Source organism: Plecotus auritus, assembly GCF_963455305.1.
Source record: "Plecotus auritus genome assembly, chromosome: 1".
Lineage (NCBI taxonomy): Eukaryota > Metazoa > Chordata > Mammalia > Chiroptera > Vespertilionidae > Plecotus > Plecotus auritus.
Window position 1 is genome coordinate 137,152,942 of NC_137770.1, and position 20,040 is coordinate 137,172,981.

General features: G+C 41.0%; 1 protein-coding gene across 8 annotated transcripts in view; it reads right to left on the bottom strand.

Annotated features, from left to right (window-relative positions):
* MIA2 (MIA SH3 domain ER export factor 2) overlaps positions 1-20,040 on the bottom strand; it is a 139,970-nt gene that overhangs the window by 67,321 nt on the left and 52,609 nt on the right. For 6 of the 8 annotated variants that reach the window (XM_080640862.1, XM_080640859.1, XM_080640858.1 and 3 more), the window contains 5 exons: positions 15,282-15,350; positions 12,145-12,255; positions 4,092-4,163; positions 2,787-2,891; positions 2,157-2,279 (listed from right to left, as the gene is read on the bottom strand). In XM_080640862.1, the coding sequence (XP_080496988.1) occupies positions 2,157-2,279; positions 2,787-2,891; positions 4,092-4,163; positions 12,145-12,255; positions 15,282-15,350 (480 nt within the window). The remainder of the gene's footprint in view (positions 1-2,156; positions 2,280-2,786; positions 2,892-4,091; positions 4,164-12,144; positions 12,256-15,281; positions 15,351-20,040) is intronic. The other 2 variants (XM_080640865.1, XM_080640864.1) reach the window with 1 other exon arrangement.

Consider the following 20,040-nt stretch of genomic DNA (forward strand, 5'->3'; position numbering starts at 1 on the left):
TAACATGGCTTATATTTTTTAGTAGAGTGTGAGATTAGCATCTCATTTTTGTTTTGTTCTTTTTTTCTTTTTCATTTTGTTTTGTTTAGGAAGAATTCCAAGCCCTTTAGTAGATAAAATTTGGGAGGGCAAAGGGGGGTAAAACAATATGCCAAATTATGAATTCAACTCCTAAAGATGGAATCTTGAAAACATTCTTAGTAGCAACATAAACAGTATAAATGTATAGCTTTCAAGATGATATCATGCACTTCACTATTAGATTACAAAATGTTAGTTTTATTTCTTATTATTTAACTAGTGGCCCGGTGCACAAAATTCGTGCACAGAGGGGGGGATTCCCTCAGCCCAGCCTGCACCCTCTCCAATAGAGGACCCCTTGGGGGATGTTCGATCGGGCCTAAACCAGCAGTCAAATATCCCTCTCACAATCTGGGACTACTGGCTCCTAACCACTCACCTGCCTGCCTGTCTGATCACCCTAACTGCCTCTGCCTGATTGCCCCTAACCTCTATGCCTGCCTGCCTGATCGCCCCTAACCTCTCTGCCTGCCTGATCGCCCCTAACTGCCTCTGCCTGCCTGCCTGCCTGATCGCCCATAACTGCCCTCCCCTGCCAGCCCAATCTCGCCCCCAATTACCCTCCCTTGTCGGCCTGGTTGCCCCCAAATGCCCTACCCTGCTGGCCTGATCTCGCCCCAATAGCCCTCCCTCGCTGGCTTAATCTCACCCCCAATTTCCCTCCCTTGCCGGCCTGATCTCACCCCTAAGTGCTCTCCCCTGCCAGCCTGATCACCCTAACTACCTCTGCCTGCCTGATCGCCCCCAACTGCCCTTCCCTGCCGGCCTGATCTCACCCCCAACTGCCCTCCCCTGCAGGCCAATTTGGTTCTGATTGGTCGGTTTCTATGCCAGACAGCGTCAAAAGCTCCGCCTCCTAGGCAGCCATTGGCTCCTCACAGTTCACCCAGATTTGGTTCTGATTGGTAGGTTTCTATGCCAGTCAGCATCTCCGGGCCTATCTCCGGGCCTGATCAGAGAGGCGAGGCTGATCAACAGCCCCCGCGGAGGCCCGGAGAGAAACAGAGGTGCAGCTGCTGGCGAAGCCTGGAGAGAAAGAGAGAGGCAACGGCTGATCAACAGCTGCCATGGAGGCTATGGATCAGACCCTGCTTCTCTCTTTGGGCCTCTCTCTGGGCCTGATCCACAGCCCCCTTGGCAGTCAGTGGTGGGTCGCCGTGCCTGCAGGTGGCAATCAGTGCTGGGTCGCCACAGCAACCCAGCACTGACTGCAGGACGGACTTCTGGTGTTCGGTTAAGCCTTCGGTCGTTTTGGACGTTACGGACCCTATAGATACTCACACCTGAGTATCTCTTTGTAGCTTGAAAGCATAAAGACTTAAACGAGTAGGCAGGAAAAGGGGGTAGAAGAGGGAGACAAGTTTCAATTAGATTTATATTTTTAAAAGTACTCATCTCTGTAGTAACCAAAGTATCAAAGATATTCAGCCAATACATACAACTTCATCTGTTAATTTCTAACGTTCTTTCTAACCCCATCAACAGAAACAGATGGCATTCTAAAGACAAAGGTAAAATCATTATTCTTTTTCTTTCTTCATTTAATACCTACGCTAAAATAAGGAGAGAGAAAAGGGGACAAACAAAATGTTGAGATATATCAACATTTTAAAATATATATATTTGTTGTAATCTTTGCTGCCAAAAAAAAGCATTTGACAGCAAAGATGACAATACTGCTACAAATTGAAATGTATGCCAAAAAAGTACACATCCTCAAATTGGCCAAATGGTCAAAATAAAAACTGCTACTACTGGGCCGGTACAGCTCAGTGGTTGAGAGTCAACCTATGAACCAGAAGATCATGGTTCAATTCCAGTCAGGGCACATGCCCGGGTTGCAGGCTCGATCCCCAGTGGGGGGCCTGCAGGAGGGGCAGCCAATCAATTATTCTTTCTCATCATTGCTGTTGCTATGTTTCTCCCTGCCTCTCTAAAATCAATAAAGAAAAAAAAAAAATATATATATATATATATAATTTTTTTTTTAACTGCTAAAAATAAAAAATTTCAAATTTCAGAATTAGTATAGAATTCTAGCTGACTCAGTCACTAAAACCAGCAGGGCCATTTACCTTGATCTGATTTTCTTTAGCACATAGAACTTGTTTTGCATGTACTCTGGAGTCTTCAAATGTTATTTTCTGTTTATTAAGTTCACTCACTTGTTCTTTCCATTCTTCAGCTTCTTGTAAAAGCTAAAAATCAAACCCCACAAAAAAAAGAAAAAATCATATTACCTTAACATACTTTTATATATTTAACTGTATCATTAATAGATATTATGCAATGCAATGTGTTGCTAAGAAGGGAGGAAAAAGGAAAAAAGGGATGGAATGAAGGAAGGAGGGAGGGACAGGAGTAGAAAAGGAAGGGTGGGCTCCTGTTTGCAAAGAACTTTCAAAAGAATAGTAAAATAACAGATACTTAACCATCTTCAACTAATTAACATAATAAATCTATATCAAATGAAGTTTCTGAGATATACATATGTTAGATTTGGTCACTTCTTACCGCTCCTTATATCTCAAACTATATCTTACTTGTATTAAAATGTATCCTATACAAGAGACACAAAATATGGGAGATTGTCCTGCTCTTGTGCTCTCCAGGAACAGCCTTTTCTTGTCCCTCACATGGGTCAGTCATCAGTATGCCCAGAAGATTTATAAATACAAGTTGAAGGGTCTCTATACAGTACAAACCTGTTTCTGGCTTTCCTGAAGTTGGGAATTTTCACTCAAAGCATCTTTTATAGCTATCTTAAGTCGTTCTTCATTCATTTGAAATATTTTGAAGGTTGTTTTGGCCTACGTAAAATACAACATATCAAGTTATAACAATTAGTTTATACAAGAGTTATTTTTTACCCATATTCCCTAAAACATGGAATTAAAGTAAAAAACATGCCAATATTAATAGAAGAGGCAGCCAATATTGGATCCTGTCCTAGAATCAGGATCTAGTCATGGCTCCCACACTAACTAGCTATGTGGCTTTAAACCTTGATTTAACCTCTTATAACCTTCCATGTACTGTTTAAGAAGTTTAATTAGCTTTTTAAAATGTTTTTATTGATTTAGAGGGAGAGGGAGAAAGAGAGAAATATTGATATGAGAAACATCAATCAGCTGCCTCCTGCAGGCCCCCGACTTGGGATGAAGCCTGCAATCCAGCAAATGCCCGGACCAGGAATGAAACCGGCAACCTTTTTGTGCACTGGACGATGTCCAACCAATTGAGCCTCACCAGCCAGGGCAGTTTAATTAGCTTTTTATTATCTGTTCTTCTCTTACCATAATTTAAGTTTTTTCTGTCTATTTTAACTACTAATGTCAGTGCCTATCACCTACAACAGTGTCCAGTACATAGCAATAGCTCAATAAATACTTGTCCAATAAAAAAAATAAGCTTTCGCCGAAACCGGTTTGGCTCAGTGGATAGAGTGTCGGCCTGCGGACTGAAGGGTTGCGGGTTCGATTCCGGTCAAGGGCATGTACCTTGGTTGTGGGAACATCCCCAGTGGGAGGTGTGCAGGAGGCAGCTGATCGATGTTTCTAGCTCTCTATCCCTCTCCCTTCCTCTCTGTAAAATATCAATAAAATATATTTAAAAAAAAATAATAATAAGCTTTCCAGGCCTGACCAGTTTGGCTCAGTGGATAGAGCGTTGGCCTGTAGACTGAAGGGTGCCAGGTTCGATTCCGGTCAGGGGCATGTACCTTGGTTGCAGGCACATCCCCAGTAGGGGGTGTGCAGGAGGCAGCTGATAGATGTTTCTCTCTCATTGATGTCTCTAACTCTCTATCCCTCTCCCTTCCTCTCTGTAAAAAATCAATAAAATATTTTTTTTAAAAAAAGCTTTCCTGAGGTACCTTGTATAAAACATATATATCTAAGACCCCTATATCTCAAATTCTAATATTATATCTTATTTTTTAATTATAATAGTAATAGGAACATTAAAATTATTTTCAAAAGCAACAGACCTATTAGACTAAAGCAACTTACTTCAGCTACTTGTGATTTGAGTGATTTTGATTCATCTTCTAAGGACTGTATCCTTTTTGAAATATCCACCATCTGGAAAGACAGTATCAATCAATAAACAAGCATTTACTAAACTCCTCTAGTTTCCAAGATGCCACATACATTAGATATACTGTTAACAAGTTTTCCTCAAAAAACTGAGGGCTCAAATTAAGAAATCTTCTCTGGCATTTGCTTAAAAAAATCTTACATGAAAGTTACATAATAGTCTTTTATCTCATCTTTAATGTTTCATGACAATTAAGTTTAAATAGGCTCCAGAAACGTCCACTAACATTGTATCTTAATAATCTCATACACATCAAGATCTTCCTTAAGAAAGATTTTAAAATAGAGTGACAAATAAAGGAAAGTTAAAATGTTCTTAACATACTTTTTGAGTGATAAAATCCACTATGTATGTGATTATTCAAACTAAACTATTTATGTGAGTTACTTCCTTAGTGCATATAAAAAATTTCTGTAAGAATATCCAAGAGCCCTAGCCGGTTTGGCCCAGTGGATAGAGCATCAGCCTGCAGACTAAAGGGTCCCAGGTTCGATTCTGGTCAAGGGCACATGCCTGGGTTGTGGGTTCAATCCCTAGTAGGGGGTGTGCAGGAGGCAGCCAATCAATGAGTCTATCTCATCACATTGATGTTTCTCTCTCTCTCTCTCTCTCTCTCTCTCTCTCTCTCTCTCTCTCTCTCCCCTCTCCCCTTCCCTTCCTCTCTGAAATCAATAAAAATATATATATTTTTTAAAAGTCACAATTGTCCTAAAAAAAAAAAAAAAAGAATATGTAAGAAACTTAACAAGATAACTAGAGGCCCAGTGCAGGAAATTTGTGCACGGGGGGAGGGGGTGTCCCTGAGACCAGCCTGCACCCTCTCCAATCTGGGACCCCTTGAGGGATGTCCGACTATCCTCTCACAATCCAGGACTGCTGGCTCCAACCACTCGCCTGCCTGATTGCCCCTAACCGCTTCTGCCTGCCAGCCTGATCACCCCCTAACCACTCCCCTGCCAGCCTGATCGACACCTAACTGCTCCCCTGCCGGCCCAATTGCCCCTAACTGCCCTTCCCTGCAGGCCTGGTCGCCCCCAACTGCCCTCCTCTGGTGGTCCGGTCACCCCCAATTGCCCTCCCCTACCGGCCTGGGTCCCCCCTAACTGCCCTCCCTTGCAGGCCTGGTCCCTCCCAACTGCCCTCCCCTGCCAGCCATCTTGTGGTGGCCATCTTGTGTCCACATGGGGGCAGCCATCTTGTGTGTTTGGGTGATGGTCCATTTGTGTATTAGCTCTTTATCATATAGGATTATTATATAGGATGGTAACCTCTAGCAAATGAAAAGAATTAGTGGATCTGAAAATTTATACTCTCTACGTTACAACCTTCTGTATTCTTTAAATTTTTTACAGTGTATACAATTCTTTAAATCAGTGCTTTTCAACCAGTATGCTATAAGGATTTTTAAAATATGCAATACCGATTGGAAGATGGCGACCGGCAGGAAGGTAGGGAGGGAGAGAGTGTGAGAGAGTGAGGGAGCATAGAGGAGAGTGTAGATGTGTGTGGTGTGTGTGTATATGAGCTAGGCACAGTTAGATTTTGCAGGTCCTCCAAGGGGCTGCCAAACCGGGCAGTCTTAGACAGCGGAGCCCAGCACACAAAGCAGACACTTCTGGGTGGCCAGTGTGGGCACAGAGACCACGGCATCTTGAGAAACAGAGCTACTTGAGACTAGGATCCTGGCCTCAGCACCACCCAGTCTGGTCTCAGACACAAACCAGGACCCTGCAGCCACTGGGGACAGAGACCTGCGACCACAGCTTCAGACCAACAGACAAGAATCCAGACTTCCCGGCCGCAGATTTCTGTGAGTCAAAGAGCCTAGCCCCCACCCCACTGGATCGCAGATAGTGCAATAGTAACTGATAGACGCGCCCCTCACTCCAGCCGCAGCGCCCCTACAGGAATTTGAGCTTGGGAGGGCACAAAGGGACCGCAGCGCCCCTACAGAAATTTGAGCTTGGGAGCGCGCGCACGGGCCGCAGAACTGCTACGGGAATTTGAGCCTGCACATGCACAGAGACTGGAATCTGCACCCCGCAACGCAATCGGGCGAACAAACCCAAAGCCCACGCAGGGCGGCAGTGTCACCTCACTTTGATTCTGGGCAAGCGCACACGGAAGTCTATTTTCCGCAGAGCAGGCACACCACAGTGCTACTGTGCAACCCAGTCCCCCATGGTGACCGGGACCCAGATTCTCCCAGCAAGAGGCAGCACTGAGCACCGCGGACTTGATTCTGTTTCTTACCGTGTGCGCCTGGGATCCCTGACTCACAGTGCATTCACACTAAGAGCCAGTGACTCCAATTCTTGGTGCATGCGCAGACAGGGATCCTGATTCTCAGCGAGAAGCCGCATGAGGCAACAGAGACTCTAATACTCGATTCTTGGTGCAGACACAGGGGAACTCTGACTCCTGGCACGCACTAGGGGACTCATTTTCGGCACACGCCAACAGCGCAGTGCAGGCGGGGTCCATGATTCTAGGTGTGCACATGAGACCACACTGAACGCTGGTAACACTGACCCTGGGCGAGCCTGGTTCCCACCAACCACGGCAGCCACACATCCTAGTGTCAGAGCACGTCAGTGACACTTAGGTGGTGCGAAGCTCCCACGGCACACGGCCCAGGTCCATGCAACTCGAAGTTTGAACCTTCTGGTGATAGTCAGAATGGGGAGATGACACAATCCTCAGAGGAAAGAAAACGAGGAGTCGCCAAGAAAGGAAATTAGTGAAATTGAAGCATGCAACATGACCGAAAAAGAATTCAGAGTAATGGTTGTGCAATTCATACATCGGATAGATGAGAAAATCAACAACCTATGCAAGAATCAGGAAGAAATAAAAAGTGATATAGCTACAATCAAAAACACCATTGAAAGTTTCAACAGTAGACTAGAAGAATCAGAGGACCGAATTAGTGAGTTAGAAGGTCAGGTACAGAAACAAGCCCAATCTGAACAGCAACTGGAGAAAAAAAATAAAAAGCAGGAGGAAAGCCTAAAGGAGCTTTGGGACAACATGAAACGAAGTAACATACGTATAATAGGGCTGCCAGAAGAGCAGCAAGGATTAGAAAATCTATTTGAAGAAATAATGACAGAAAACTTCCCGGATATGGGGAAGAAAAAAGTTACACAAGTACAGAGAGTCCCAAGCAGGATCAATCCCAAAAGACCCACACCAAGACACGTCATAATTTTAATGGCAAATATTAACGACAAAGAGAGAATCTTAAAGGCAGCAAGAGAGAGTCAGAGGGTTACCTACAAAGGATCCCCCATCAGATTATCAAATGATTTCTCAACAAAAACACATCAAGCTAGAAGGGAATGGAAGGAGGTATATAAAGTGTTGCAAAGCAAATGACTGAATCCAAGAATACTCTATCCAGCAAGACTATCAATCAAAATTGAAGGGAAAATCAGGACCTTCACAGACAAAAAAAGGCTAAGGGAGTTTATCACCACCAAACCAGCAATGCAAGAAATGCTAAAAGGAATACTGTAAAAACAAGAAATAAAAAGGTAAGAAGGAACACAGACACAAAAATAGATATGACTACAAACAAGTACCTTTGAGTAATAACTTTAAACATAAACAGACTAAATGCTCCAATCAAAAGACATAGAGTGGCTGAATGGATAAAAAAGCACGACCCATATATATATATGCTGTCTACAAGAGACCCACTTCAGAACAAGGGACTCACACCGATTGAAAGTGAAGGGATGGAAAAATATCTTTCAGGCAAATGGAAATGAAAAAAAAGCTGGGATAGCAATACTTATATCTGACAAAATAGACTTCAAAGTGAAGGCCATAATGAGATAAGGAAGGCCACTTCATAATACTAAAGGGATCGATACAACAACAGAATATAACCCTGATAAACATATATGCACCCAACGCAGGAGCACCCAAATACATAACAAAACTCCTGGAAAATATCAAGGGAGAGATCGACAACAATACAATCATAGTAGGGGACTTTAATACACCACTGACATCACTGGATAAATCCTCTAGACAAAAAATCAGCAAAGACACAGCAATTCTAAATGACTCACTAGATCAGATGGACTTAACTGACATCTTCAGAACATTGCATCCCAAAGCCACGGAATATACATTCTTCTCAAATGCACAAGGGACATTTTCAAAAATAGACCACATATTGGGTCACAAGTAAAATCTCCCCAAATTCAAGAAGATTGAAATCATACCAACCATCTTCTCAGACCACAATGCCATAAAATTAGAAATAAACTACAATAAAAACAATCCAAAAAACTCAAACACTTGGAAGCTGAATAGCATGCTATCAAATAATGACTGGGTTACCAATGAGATCAAAGAAGAAATTAAAAGCATCCTGGAAACTAATGACAACAAAAACACAACAATCCAAAATCTATGGGACACAATGAAAGCAGTCCTGAGAGGGAAGTTTATAGCTTACAAGCCTACCTCAAAAAGCAAGAAAAAATGGTAGTAAATCATCTGACTCTATAACTCAAAGAATTAGAAAGAGAGCAATAAGAAAAGCCCAGAGTGAGCAGAAGGAAGGAGATAACAAAGATCAGGGCAGAAATAAATGACATAGAGACCAAAAAAAAAAACAATACAAAAGATCAACAAAACCAAGAGCTGGTTCTTTGAAAGGATAAACAAGATTGATGAACCTCTAGCCAGGCTCACCAAGAAGCAAAGAGAGAGGACCCAAATAAACAAAATCAGAAATGAAAGAGGTGAAATAACAACAGACCCCACAGAAATACAAAGAATCGTTAAAAAATACTATGAACAGCTCTACTCCAACAAACTAGACAACTTGGAGGAAATGGACATATTCCTAGAAAAATACAACCTTCCAAAACTCAATCAGGAAGATTCTAAAAATCCCAATAGACTGATAACTATGATAGAAATTGAAGCTGTCATCAAAAAGCTCCCAGCAAACAAAATCCCGGGGCCAGATGGCTTCACAGGGGAGTTATACCAAACATTCAAGGAGGAACTAAAACCTATCCTCCTCAGACTATTCCAAAAAATTCAAGAGGAAGGAACACTTCCATGCTCATTCTATGAAGCCAGCATCACCCTAATACCAACTCCAGATAAAGACAACATAATGAAAGAGAATTACAGGCCAATATCCCTCATGAACATAGATGCCAAAATCCTCAACAAAATTCTAGCAAATCGGATCCAGCAATACATCAGAAAGATCATAGACCATGACCAAGTAGGATGTATCCCGGGGATGCAAGGATGGTACAATATCCACAAATCAATAAACGTGATACATCACATAAATTGAGAGATAAAAATCACACAGTCATATCAATTGATGCAGAAAAAGCATTTGACAAAATCCAACACCCTTTCTTGATAAAAACTCTCAGCAAGGTGGGAATAGAAGGATCATACCTCAACATAATGAAAGCCATATATGAAAAACACCCAGCCAACATCATACTCAATGAACAAAAACCAAAACCATTTCCCCTAAGAACAGGAACAAGACAGGGATGCCCACTCTTACCACTCCTGTTCAACATAGTACTGGAAGTACTAGCCATTGGGATCAGACAAGAAGAAGAAATAAAAAGCATCCAAATTGGAAAAAAAGAAGTAAAACTGTCCTTATTCACAGATGATATGATATTGTACATAGAAAACCCAAAAGACTCCATCAAAAAATTATTAGGCTTAATAAATGAATTCAGCAATGTAGCAGGATACAAAATTAACACCAAGAAATCTATGGCATTTCTATACACCCATAGTGAACATACAGAAAGAGAGACTAAAAAAGCAATCCCATTTACCATCGCACCAAAAAAATTAAGATACCTAGGAATAAACTTAACTAAGAAGATAAAAGACCTATATGCGAAAAACTACAGTACTCTGAAAAAAGAGATAGAGGAAGACATAAACAGATGGAAGAGCATACCGTGTTCATAGATTGGTAGAATCAACATCATCAAAATGTCCATACTACCCAAAGCAATCTACAGATTCAATGCAATCACCATTAAAATACCAACAGTATATTTCACAGACCTACAACGAACTTTCCAAAAATTGATCTGGAATAAAAAAAGACCCCGAATAGCTGCAGCAATCCTGAGAAAGAAGAACAAAGTAGGTGGGATCTCAATACCAATCAAGCTGTATTACAAAGCCAGTGTTCTTAAAACAGCCTGGAACTGGAACAAGAACAGACATATAGATCAATGGAATAGAATAGAGAACCCAGAAATCAACCCAAACCACTATGCCCAATTAATATTTGACAAAGGAGGCATGAACATCAAATGGAGACAAGAGAGTCTCTACAACAAATGGTGTTGGAAACATTGGATACATGCAAAATATGAAACTAGACCACCAACTTACACCATACACAAAAACAAACTCAAAATGGATAAAGGACTTAAACATAAGATGAGAAACCATAAAAATACTAGAGGAATCCACAGGCAGCGAAATCTCAGACATATGCCAAAGGAACTTCTTCACCGATACTGCTCCTAGCGCAATGGAAACTAAAGAGAAAATAAACAAATGGGACTACATCAAAATAAAAAGCTTTTGCACAGCAAAAGAAACCATCAACAAAACAACAAGAAAGTCCACTGCATGGGAGAACATATTTGCAAATGTTATCTCCAGTAAGGGTTTAATCTCCATCATTTACAGGGAACTCATACAACTTAACAAAAAAAAGATAAACAATCCAATCAAAAAATGGGCAAAGGACCTAAATAGACACTTTTTGAAGAAGGCCAGAAGGAAAGCCAAGAGACATATGAAAACATGCTCAAAGTCACTAATTATCCGAGAGATGCAAATCAAAACGACAATGCGGTATCATCTCACACCTGTCAGAATGGCTATCATCAACAAATCAACAAATGACAAGTGTTGGCGAGGATGTGGAGAAAAAGGAACTCTTTTGCACTGCTGGTGGGAATGCAGACTGGTGCAGCCACTGTGGAGAACAGTATGGAGTTTCCTCAAAAAACTAAAAATGGAACTCCCATTTGACCCAGTGATTCCACTTCTAGGAATATATCCCAAGAAAGTAGAAACACGAATCAGAAAGGATATATGCACCCCTATGTTCATAGCAGCACAATTTACCATAGCTAAGATTTGGAAACAGCCTAAGTGCCCATCAGCAGATGAGAGGATTGAAAAACTGTGGTGCATCTACACAATGGAATACTACACTGCGGTAAAAAAAAAGTTCTTACCCTTTGCAACAGCATGGATGGAATTGGAGAGCATTATGCTAAGTGAAATAAGCCAGTCAGAGAAAGATAAATACCGCATGATCTCACTCATTTGTGGAATATAATGAACAACATAAACTGATGAACAGGGACAGATCCAGAGACAGAGAAGCATCGATCAGACTACCAAACCACAGAGGGAAGATAGGGGAGGGTGGGGGAAAGAAGGAGAGATCAACCAAAGGACTTGTATGCATGAATATAAGCCTAACCAATGGACATGAACACCAGGGGGATGAGGGCATGAGTGGGGGTGAGGGGTGTTTGGGGGTTAATGGAGGGATGAGGACACATATGTAATACCTTAATCAATACAGAAATTTAAGAAAATAAAAATAAAAAAATAATAAAACATGCAATACCTGGCTATTTAGTCAGGGACACTGACCTCTTTTCTTTAGATTGTCAAATTAAAAAATGACAACAGCAAACACAGCAATAGCCAACCGATGTGAATGAATCAAAATTATACCTTTTTTTGTCAGATAGGCAAAAAATATATTTTTTAGAGTGGCACAGAATTTTAGTAATTAGTTTATGTGTGCTATGAAATGAAAAAGGTTGAAAATAGCTGCTTTAAACGATATAATTTTTTTTAAATGCAATAACTTTCTTCTACCTACAGTCTCTTCAAACACAAAAGCCTTACCAATTCATCTTGTTCAGAATGTTTAGATTTCTCTTCCTTTAGCTCCTTTTCTAGAAAGTCTATTTCATCCTCAAATTCAGATTTGGAATTGTGCAGCTTTTCACAGATTGCCTAAAAGAGGAAGTCAACTTTATAAGACAGACCTAGGAATTTCTGGTTAGGGTAAATCAGATCATTATAATAACACATATATACTGTAAGTTAAATAAATTTAGTTTACATATTCGTTCATTTTCATAAGACTGAAATAATAGCCATTCTAGCAGGGGTTAGCAAACGTTCTGTATAAAGAGCCAGACAGTAAGTATTTCAGGCTTGCAGGCCCTGTAGTCTCTGTCCCAACTACTACTCAAATATGCCTATGTAGTGAGACAGCAAAGGCAACACATAAATGAATGAGCATGGCTGTGTTCCAATAAAATTTTATTTACAAAAAACAGGTGGAAAGCCCAGAGTGTAGTTTGTCAACTTCTGCGCTAAAGCATTATAAAAGCAAAAATGAGGAATAAAACCAATTTAATAACATTAAAGACATAATAAAATGCAAAATAAATTTAAAAACCAATCAAGATTGTTTCATAATAATAATCTACATTGAATTAAGATGTATTTTCTGTGACCTTTAAATTTAAAATGATTAGTTGTTGGATTATTCTAATTGGATATTAAATGCTATAATAAACATACCTCTGATATTTGTGGTTCTTCAACAAACTTGTTAAAAAATAAACAAACCAAAAATTTAAAGAATGTAGGCCCAAATAAAAGCAGAACAAGTAGATACTACATTATAGTGGTTAAAAACTTATCCTATCTAATAAAAGAGAAACATGCAAATTGACCGTACCTCCGCTATGCCCACAAGCCACGCCCACCAGCCAATCAGTTGCAAGTATGCAAATTAAACCAACCAAGATGGTGGTTAATCTGCATATCCAGGTGCAGAGTGAAGACTGAAGACAGCGTAGAAGGAAGCCAAGCGCTGTAGAAGGGAGCGAAGCTGCAGAGAAGCCAGCAAGCAGGGCGGCGGAGAAGGGAGGGAAGCAGGTGGGGCAGCGGAGAAGGGAGGGAAGCAGGTGGGGCGGCGGAGATGGGAGGGAAGCAGGCGGGCGGCAGAGACCACTGCAGGAAGCCCTATTCTTGCAGGAATCTTCCTGCAGCGGGCCTCTAGTTTATATATATTTCCCCAAATTTGACTATTTCATTATAAGAATTCTCTTACTTAAATCAAAATTACCATATCATTTTTATTTTATCTACTGATTCAACCATCAGATTTTTTAAGTTGCATCATGTTAGTTTATATTCAATTTAATAATCTTGAAAATAAACATTTTTAATTGCTAAAATCAGACATTTACTTATTCATTTTAAACAACTGATTGTTCATTTTAACACTCACTTGTTCATTTTTAAATGAGTGATTATTCATTTTAAAATAAAACTTCAGCTAATCTTATTGCTAGATTAAGTAAGTTCAATGTCTTGAGAATAAATTGGTGTTTTATTTTATCCACAATACCAAGAAGCTTGAGGCCTTTGCCCTCCAGTTTTTTAGGGTTTTTTTAAGCATGCTAAATGCCTTTCAAATTTCTTTAATCAAACTAATAAATTACTACTAGAACAACAGCTAAAAGAGAGGGTCAACAAATAAAACATAACTATTTCAACAAGTTCTTAAGAATATTAATAGGTAACAAAGAAAGAAAAGTTTAAAAAATGTCTTTCATTTGGAATTCAATTTGTAACTTACTTTAGACTCCAGTAGGAAATTCTGAATCATTATCCATAGACTTTCTGATGATTTACAGACATCAGTGATTGAGAACTGCCCAGCTGGACTGACTGAACATGTACACCAAAGGTAGGAAGTCTATTGTTTCCACTTTAATATTAGTAAGCTTTTTATAAAACTTCCACTTCAAAACAGTAGTAAGGCACTCCCATTATCTAAGGCAGTGGTTGGCAAACTGCGGCTCTTGAGCCACATGCGGCTCGCGAGCCATGGTTTGCCACTCTGTTGACTAATGAGTTTGCTGACCACTGACCTAAGGTAATCAATCTGTTGCAGTTTAGCCAAGGGACAAATTATGATACCTTCCTTCCTATTTAAGCCAAGTCATACATGGCTCAGGAAACCCAACTACGCATATGTCTTCCAAACTCTACCATCAGAGACATCATGCTGCCATCTTGAAATTGGTCACAGTCAGAGTATTTACACAATACTCAGGAAATGCTACAAATAAGGGCTTCTGCTTTTTAGATATCCAGTTGCTAAATATTTACCAGCACACCACTGCTTATAACATAACTAGAGGCCCAGTGCACAAGATTTGTGCACTGGGGGGTGGGGGGCCTCAGCCTGGCCTGCACCTTCTCACAGTCCGGGATCCCTTGGGGGATGTCTGTCTGCCAGCTGAGGCCCGATCCCTAAGCCCCCTAAGCTGGCAGGCAGACATCCCTCTCGCAGTCCGGGACCCCTTGCTCCTTACTGCCCGCCTGCAGCGGAGACAGGAGAGGCTCCCACCACCGTCACTGGGCTAGCCAGCTGTCTGGCTGAGCAGCGCTCCCCCTGTGGGAGCGCACTGACCACCAGGGGGCAGCTCCTGTGTTGAGCATCTGCCTCCTGGTGGTCAGTGCGCATCATAGCGACCAGTCATTCTGCCCTTCAGTCGATTTGCATATTACGCTTTTATTATATAGGATTCTAATTCTAGTCACTCCTATATACCGGGGATGGAGTAAAAGCAAGTACAACCAAAATTTACTGATTTATTGTTACCAACTATGCCTAAATTTATGAAAATCATTGCTATTTTTTTCTTTCTGGAGCAAAATAAGTAAAAAAAAGAAAAAGGTCACTTTTAATATATTTCCCAAGAATGATGAATAAAGACCTCCTATAACACCCTAGATTTCAGTGAACTGACACCTCACTCAAAACAAGTTTGCAACAATAGTTCAAATATTTTATGCTACTTATTAATATTCTATTTCCTATACTTAACTTTTTTTAAAGTTTAACATCAAAAGATGCTCTTTTATATTTCCTTTCAAATAGTTTTGAGATGATACATTTCATTTAAAGTTTATGCTATTCCCCCAGCTTTTATAATTATACTATTTATTTTTACCTCCAAATTTTGAGCTTCTGTTGACTCCTTCTCAGAGCTGGAATCCTTTAATGACTCTAAGCCTTCATACTGAAAGAAAGCACCACTGTAAGTAAAAACTACACATTTATCTGGGTAGGTATCTAAGGAACAGACAGAATCTAGTTCCACAGGTATATTAAATTTATTTGGATTTACTAAACTTTAAATTTGACTACTATAACAAACAAAGCTAGGGCAGCTAACACATCACAACCCATTAGCTTGGGCAACAAATGGCAGAACTTTACACTTTAAGGCTATCCAAAGTCTACCTACTCATTAAAGAGAAATTTATACCAAGTGTCCATCAGAAATTTTCACTTGTAATTCAAATCTAACAACAAATAAAGCAAATAGGGAATATAAAATGTTGTAAATATAAAGAAAACAATCAAAAACAATGTAAAATAGGACAATGAAATGTACAATGCTACTGGATTTAGCAAAATGCATTTACTTCAATGCTTCTTTTTAAAAGTATATTTAGATGCCTCATTAGTACAGTAGGTAGCACGTCAGTCTCAAAAAAGTAAATTAAATGGAATAGCCAGGTTGTTTTGGATCAACCTGCTCGATAAGAACAAGAAAATAACGAAAGACAGGATATGTCTGAAGGCCTTAGAGAGTTATCAAAATAGTGAGAATGTGTGACAGGAAACAAAATAATCAGAAAAACAAGTCCAGATTTGACATTTACACAGAGAGAGAGAGAGAGAGAGAGAGAGAGAGAAAGAAGCAGAGATTTTAGTAGAATTAGGAGTTGAGAAGACAAAATTTAGAGTTCAGAACATGATGAGTAGGATGAACCATGAAGCTCAGACAGACTGCAGGATGGGACCCTGTAGTAAGTTGAATAACGACCTCTCCACAATTCTACCCTAATTCCCAAAATTTCCAGGTGTGATTAAGGATCTTGAGCTGGAGCAAATATCTGAGATTATATTGGTGGGCTCAATATAATCCCAAGAGGCCTTATTAAAAGGGAGGCAAAAGGATCAAAGTTTTTGTGAAGATAGAAGCAGAGGATAGAGTGATATAGCTATGAGCCAAGGAATGTGGGTAGCCTCCAGAAGGTGGAAGAGGCAAGAAACAGGTTCTCTCCGAGACACAGACTGGCTGATATTTTAATTTTAGCCCTATAAGACTGGCTTCACACTTCTGACCTCCAGAACTATAGTTCAATAAATTTGTGTTGCCTTATGCCACTAAATTTGTGGTACTTAGAGCAGCAAGAGGAAACTAATACCAACCCACAATGGCTACCTTATAAGTAAGTCTAAACCACAAACTAACCATTTTAAGTGAGGCCAAGTTTCCAAACATCTCAATCTGTGATCAAAGTAATCGAAGATTTCAAATGTCCCTAGCTCAGCTGCCTATGAGAAGCAACAGTAAATCCTCACTGGAGAAAGATCAAAATTATCTGTACAATTTTTGTTATACTAGCGCTGATACTCAATATAAAATAACCTGGTATTCAAAAAGACAAGGTTTTACCTGGCCGGTGTGGCTCAGCTAGTTGGAACATCATCCTGTATACAAAAAGGTTCTGGGTTCAATTCCCGATCAGGCCACATACCTAGGTTGTGGGTTCGATCCTGGTCAGGCACGGGCACTAGTCAGGCACATACAGAAAGCAACCAATGTTCCCTCTCACATCGATCCTCTCTCTCTCTCTCTCTCTCTCTCTCTCTCTCTCTCTCTCTCTCCCTCTTTTCCTCCCTCTTCCTCTTCCCCCCCCCCCGCTATCTTTGGGTGAGTATTAAAAAATAATAAAAAAATGAATAAAAAGACAAGATTTGACTCAGAACCAAAGGAAAAAGTAAGAGAAACAGAGTTCTTAGTCAGACATTGGCTATAACAAAAAGGACATCTATATATATAAAAAGCCTAAGTGACCGTTAAGACCGAATGACTGGAATGACTGGAACAACCAGTCGACCAGTCACTATGACATGTACTGACTACCAGGGGGCAGACACTCAATGCAGGAGCTGGCCCCTGGTGGTCAGTGCACTCCCACAGCCAACCTCCCACGGCCCCTCCCCCCGGCTGGCACCACTGATTGGCCTCCATAGGGGGGCCGGCCAGCCAACCTCTCGCAACCCCTCCCCACCCCCCGCTGGTCAACCTCCCGCGGCCCCTCCCCCTGGTCGGCCAACTTCCTGCGGCCCCTCCCCCCCAATGGCCAACCACCCGTGCCCTCTTTCCTTTTCCCCCCACACCCAGCCGCCCCCCCCCCCATGGCCCTGATCATGGGGCCGGCTGGCCAACCTCCTGTGGTCCCTCCCCCTGGCCAGCCAGCCCCCCGATAGGCCTCGATCACTGGCCCGGAGGAGGGACCCCACCCGTACACTAATTTGTGCACTGTGCCTCTAGTCATATATAATAGCCAAAAATGAGAATAACCTAAATGTCCATCAACTGACAAATGGATATGTAAATAGATACAAAAAATCATTTGGCAAAAAATTAAGTACTAATATATGCTATAACATGGATAAACCTTCAAAACATCATGTAAGTGTTTTAAAAAAGCAAGGCACAAAGGACCACATATTATATGATTCCATTTATGTGAAATATCCAAAATAGACAATTTTATAGGAACAAAAAGTACATTAATTGTTTAGGGCTTGGGAATGGGAGAGAATGGGTGAAGGGTGGTATCTAAGGGGTAGAGCATTTCTTTTTGGGGTTATAAAAATGTTTGAAATTTATTGTAATGGATGCACAACTCTGTTAATGTATTAAAAGCCACTCATACCCTAGCCCAGTGGTCGGCAAACTCATTAGTCAACAGAGTTGCGGTTTGCCAACCACTGCCCTAGCCCATTTGGCTCAGTGGATAGAGTGTCGGCCTGTGGTCTGAAGGATCGCAAGTTCTATTCCGGTTAAGGGCACATGCCCAGGTTGCAGGCTCAGATACCAGGGAATAAATTTAAGAAAAGATAGGCAAGCCCTAACCGGTTTGGCTCAGTGGATAGAGCGTCGGCCTGCGGACTCAAGGGTCCCAGGTTCGATTCTGGCCAAGGGCATGTACTGTGGTTGCAGGCACATACCCAGTAGGGAGTGTGCAGGAGGCAGCTGATCGATGTTTCTAACTCTCTATCCCTCTCCCTTCCTCTCTGTAAAAAATCAATAAAATATATATTTAAAAAAAAAAAAAAAAAAAGATAGGCAAGCCCAGCTGGTGTGACTCAGTGGTTGAGCGTCAACCTATGAACCAGGAGGTCACTGTTCGACTCCTAGTCAGGGCACATTCCTGGGTTGTGGGCTCAATCACCAGTGTGGAGCGTGCAGGAAGCAGCCGATCAATGATTCTCTATCACCATTGATGTTTCTATCTCTCTCTCCCTCTCCCTTCCTCTCTGAAATCAATAAAAATGTATTAAAAAAAGAAAAGCTATGCAAGATCTCAACTCAAAGATGTATAAAACAATATGGAAAGGATTACAAAAAGACCTAAGTAGAGGGATATACCATAATCCATTCACAAGAACACAACATTGTAAAATATCAATTCTCTCCAAATTGATCTATATATTTAATGCAATCCTAATCAAATTCCTAGAGCAGGCTATGTGCATGTGTAAACAGATTAAACGATTTCAAATTTATACTAGTATAAAAAGGCAAAAATGCCAAGACAATATTGAAGAACAAACTTAGAGGTGTACACTGTGGTATCAAGATGTTATAAATGCCCTTGCTGGTTTTGCTCAGTTGTTATAGTGTCAATCCACAGACTGAAGGGTCTCAGGTTCAATTCCCAGTCAAGGGCACATACCTTGGTTGCTGGTTCGATCCCTGGCCCCTTTAAGGTCACGTGCTTGGGAGACAACCAATCTATAACATCTCTCTCTCTTTCTCTCTCTCTCTCTCTCTCTCTCTCTCTCTCTCTCTATCCCCCCCCTCTCTCTCTCCCTCCCTCCCTCCCTCCATTCCCCCTCCCTCCTTCCTACCGTCTCTAAAAAACCATGGGGAAAAAATATCCTCCAGTGAGGATTAAAAAGTAAAAAGACTTGTTATAAAAACACAATAGATTTAAAAAGCATGGTAGGCATGAGAATAAAAATATAGCCCAACAAGACAGAAGCTACAGAAACAGACTCAGATATATACAGTCACTTCATTTAAGAAGATGACACCACAGAACAAAAGGAAAAGATCGTCTTTTCAATAAATAGTACTGGTTAATACAATATCCATATGAAAAACATTGAATTTTGACCTCCAAATTACACCATCACAAATTCAATTCCAGATAGATGAAGGACTGAATAAATTTTGGCTGAATTGTTCCCCTCACCCCCAAGTTAATATGTTAAAGCCCCAATCCCCAGTAGGAATTTGACTGTATTTGGAAATAGGCCCTTCAAGGAGGTGATTAAGTTAAAAAGGGGCTTTAGGGTGGGCCCTAATCCAATGTGTCCTTGGGGGTGGGCCCTAATCCAATGTGTCCAAGGGCACAACCGAGGTATGTGCCCTTGCCTGGGAATTGAACCCGAGACCCTTCAGTCTGTGGACAAACAGAGAAATACCAGAAACAGGCACCAGGACAGAGGAAAGACCATGGAGTATCAGGCAAGAAGGCTGCCATCTGCAAGCCAAGGAGAGAGACCTTAGAAGAACTAAACCTGCCAACACCTTGGTCCTGGACTGCTAGCCTCCAAAACTCTAAAACAAATTTAATTTCTGTTGCATAAGCCACCCAGTCTGTGGTATGTTATGACAG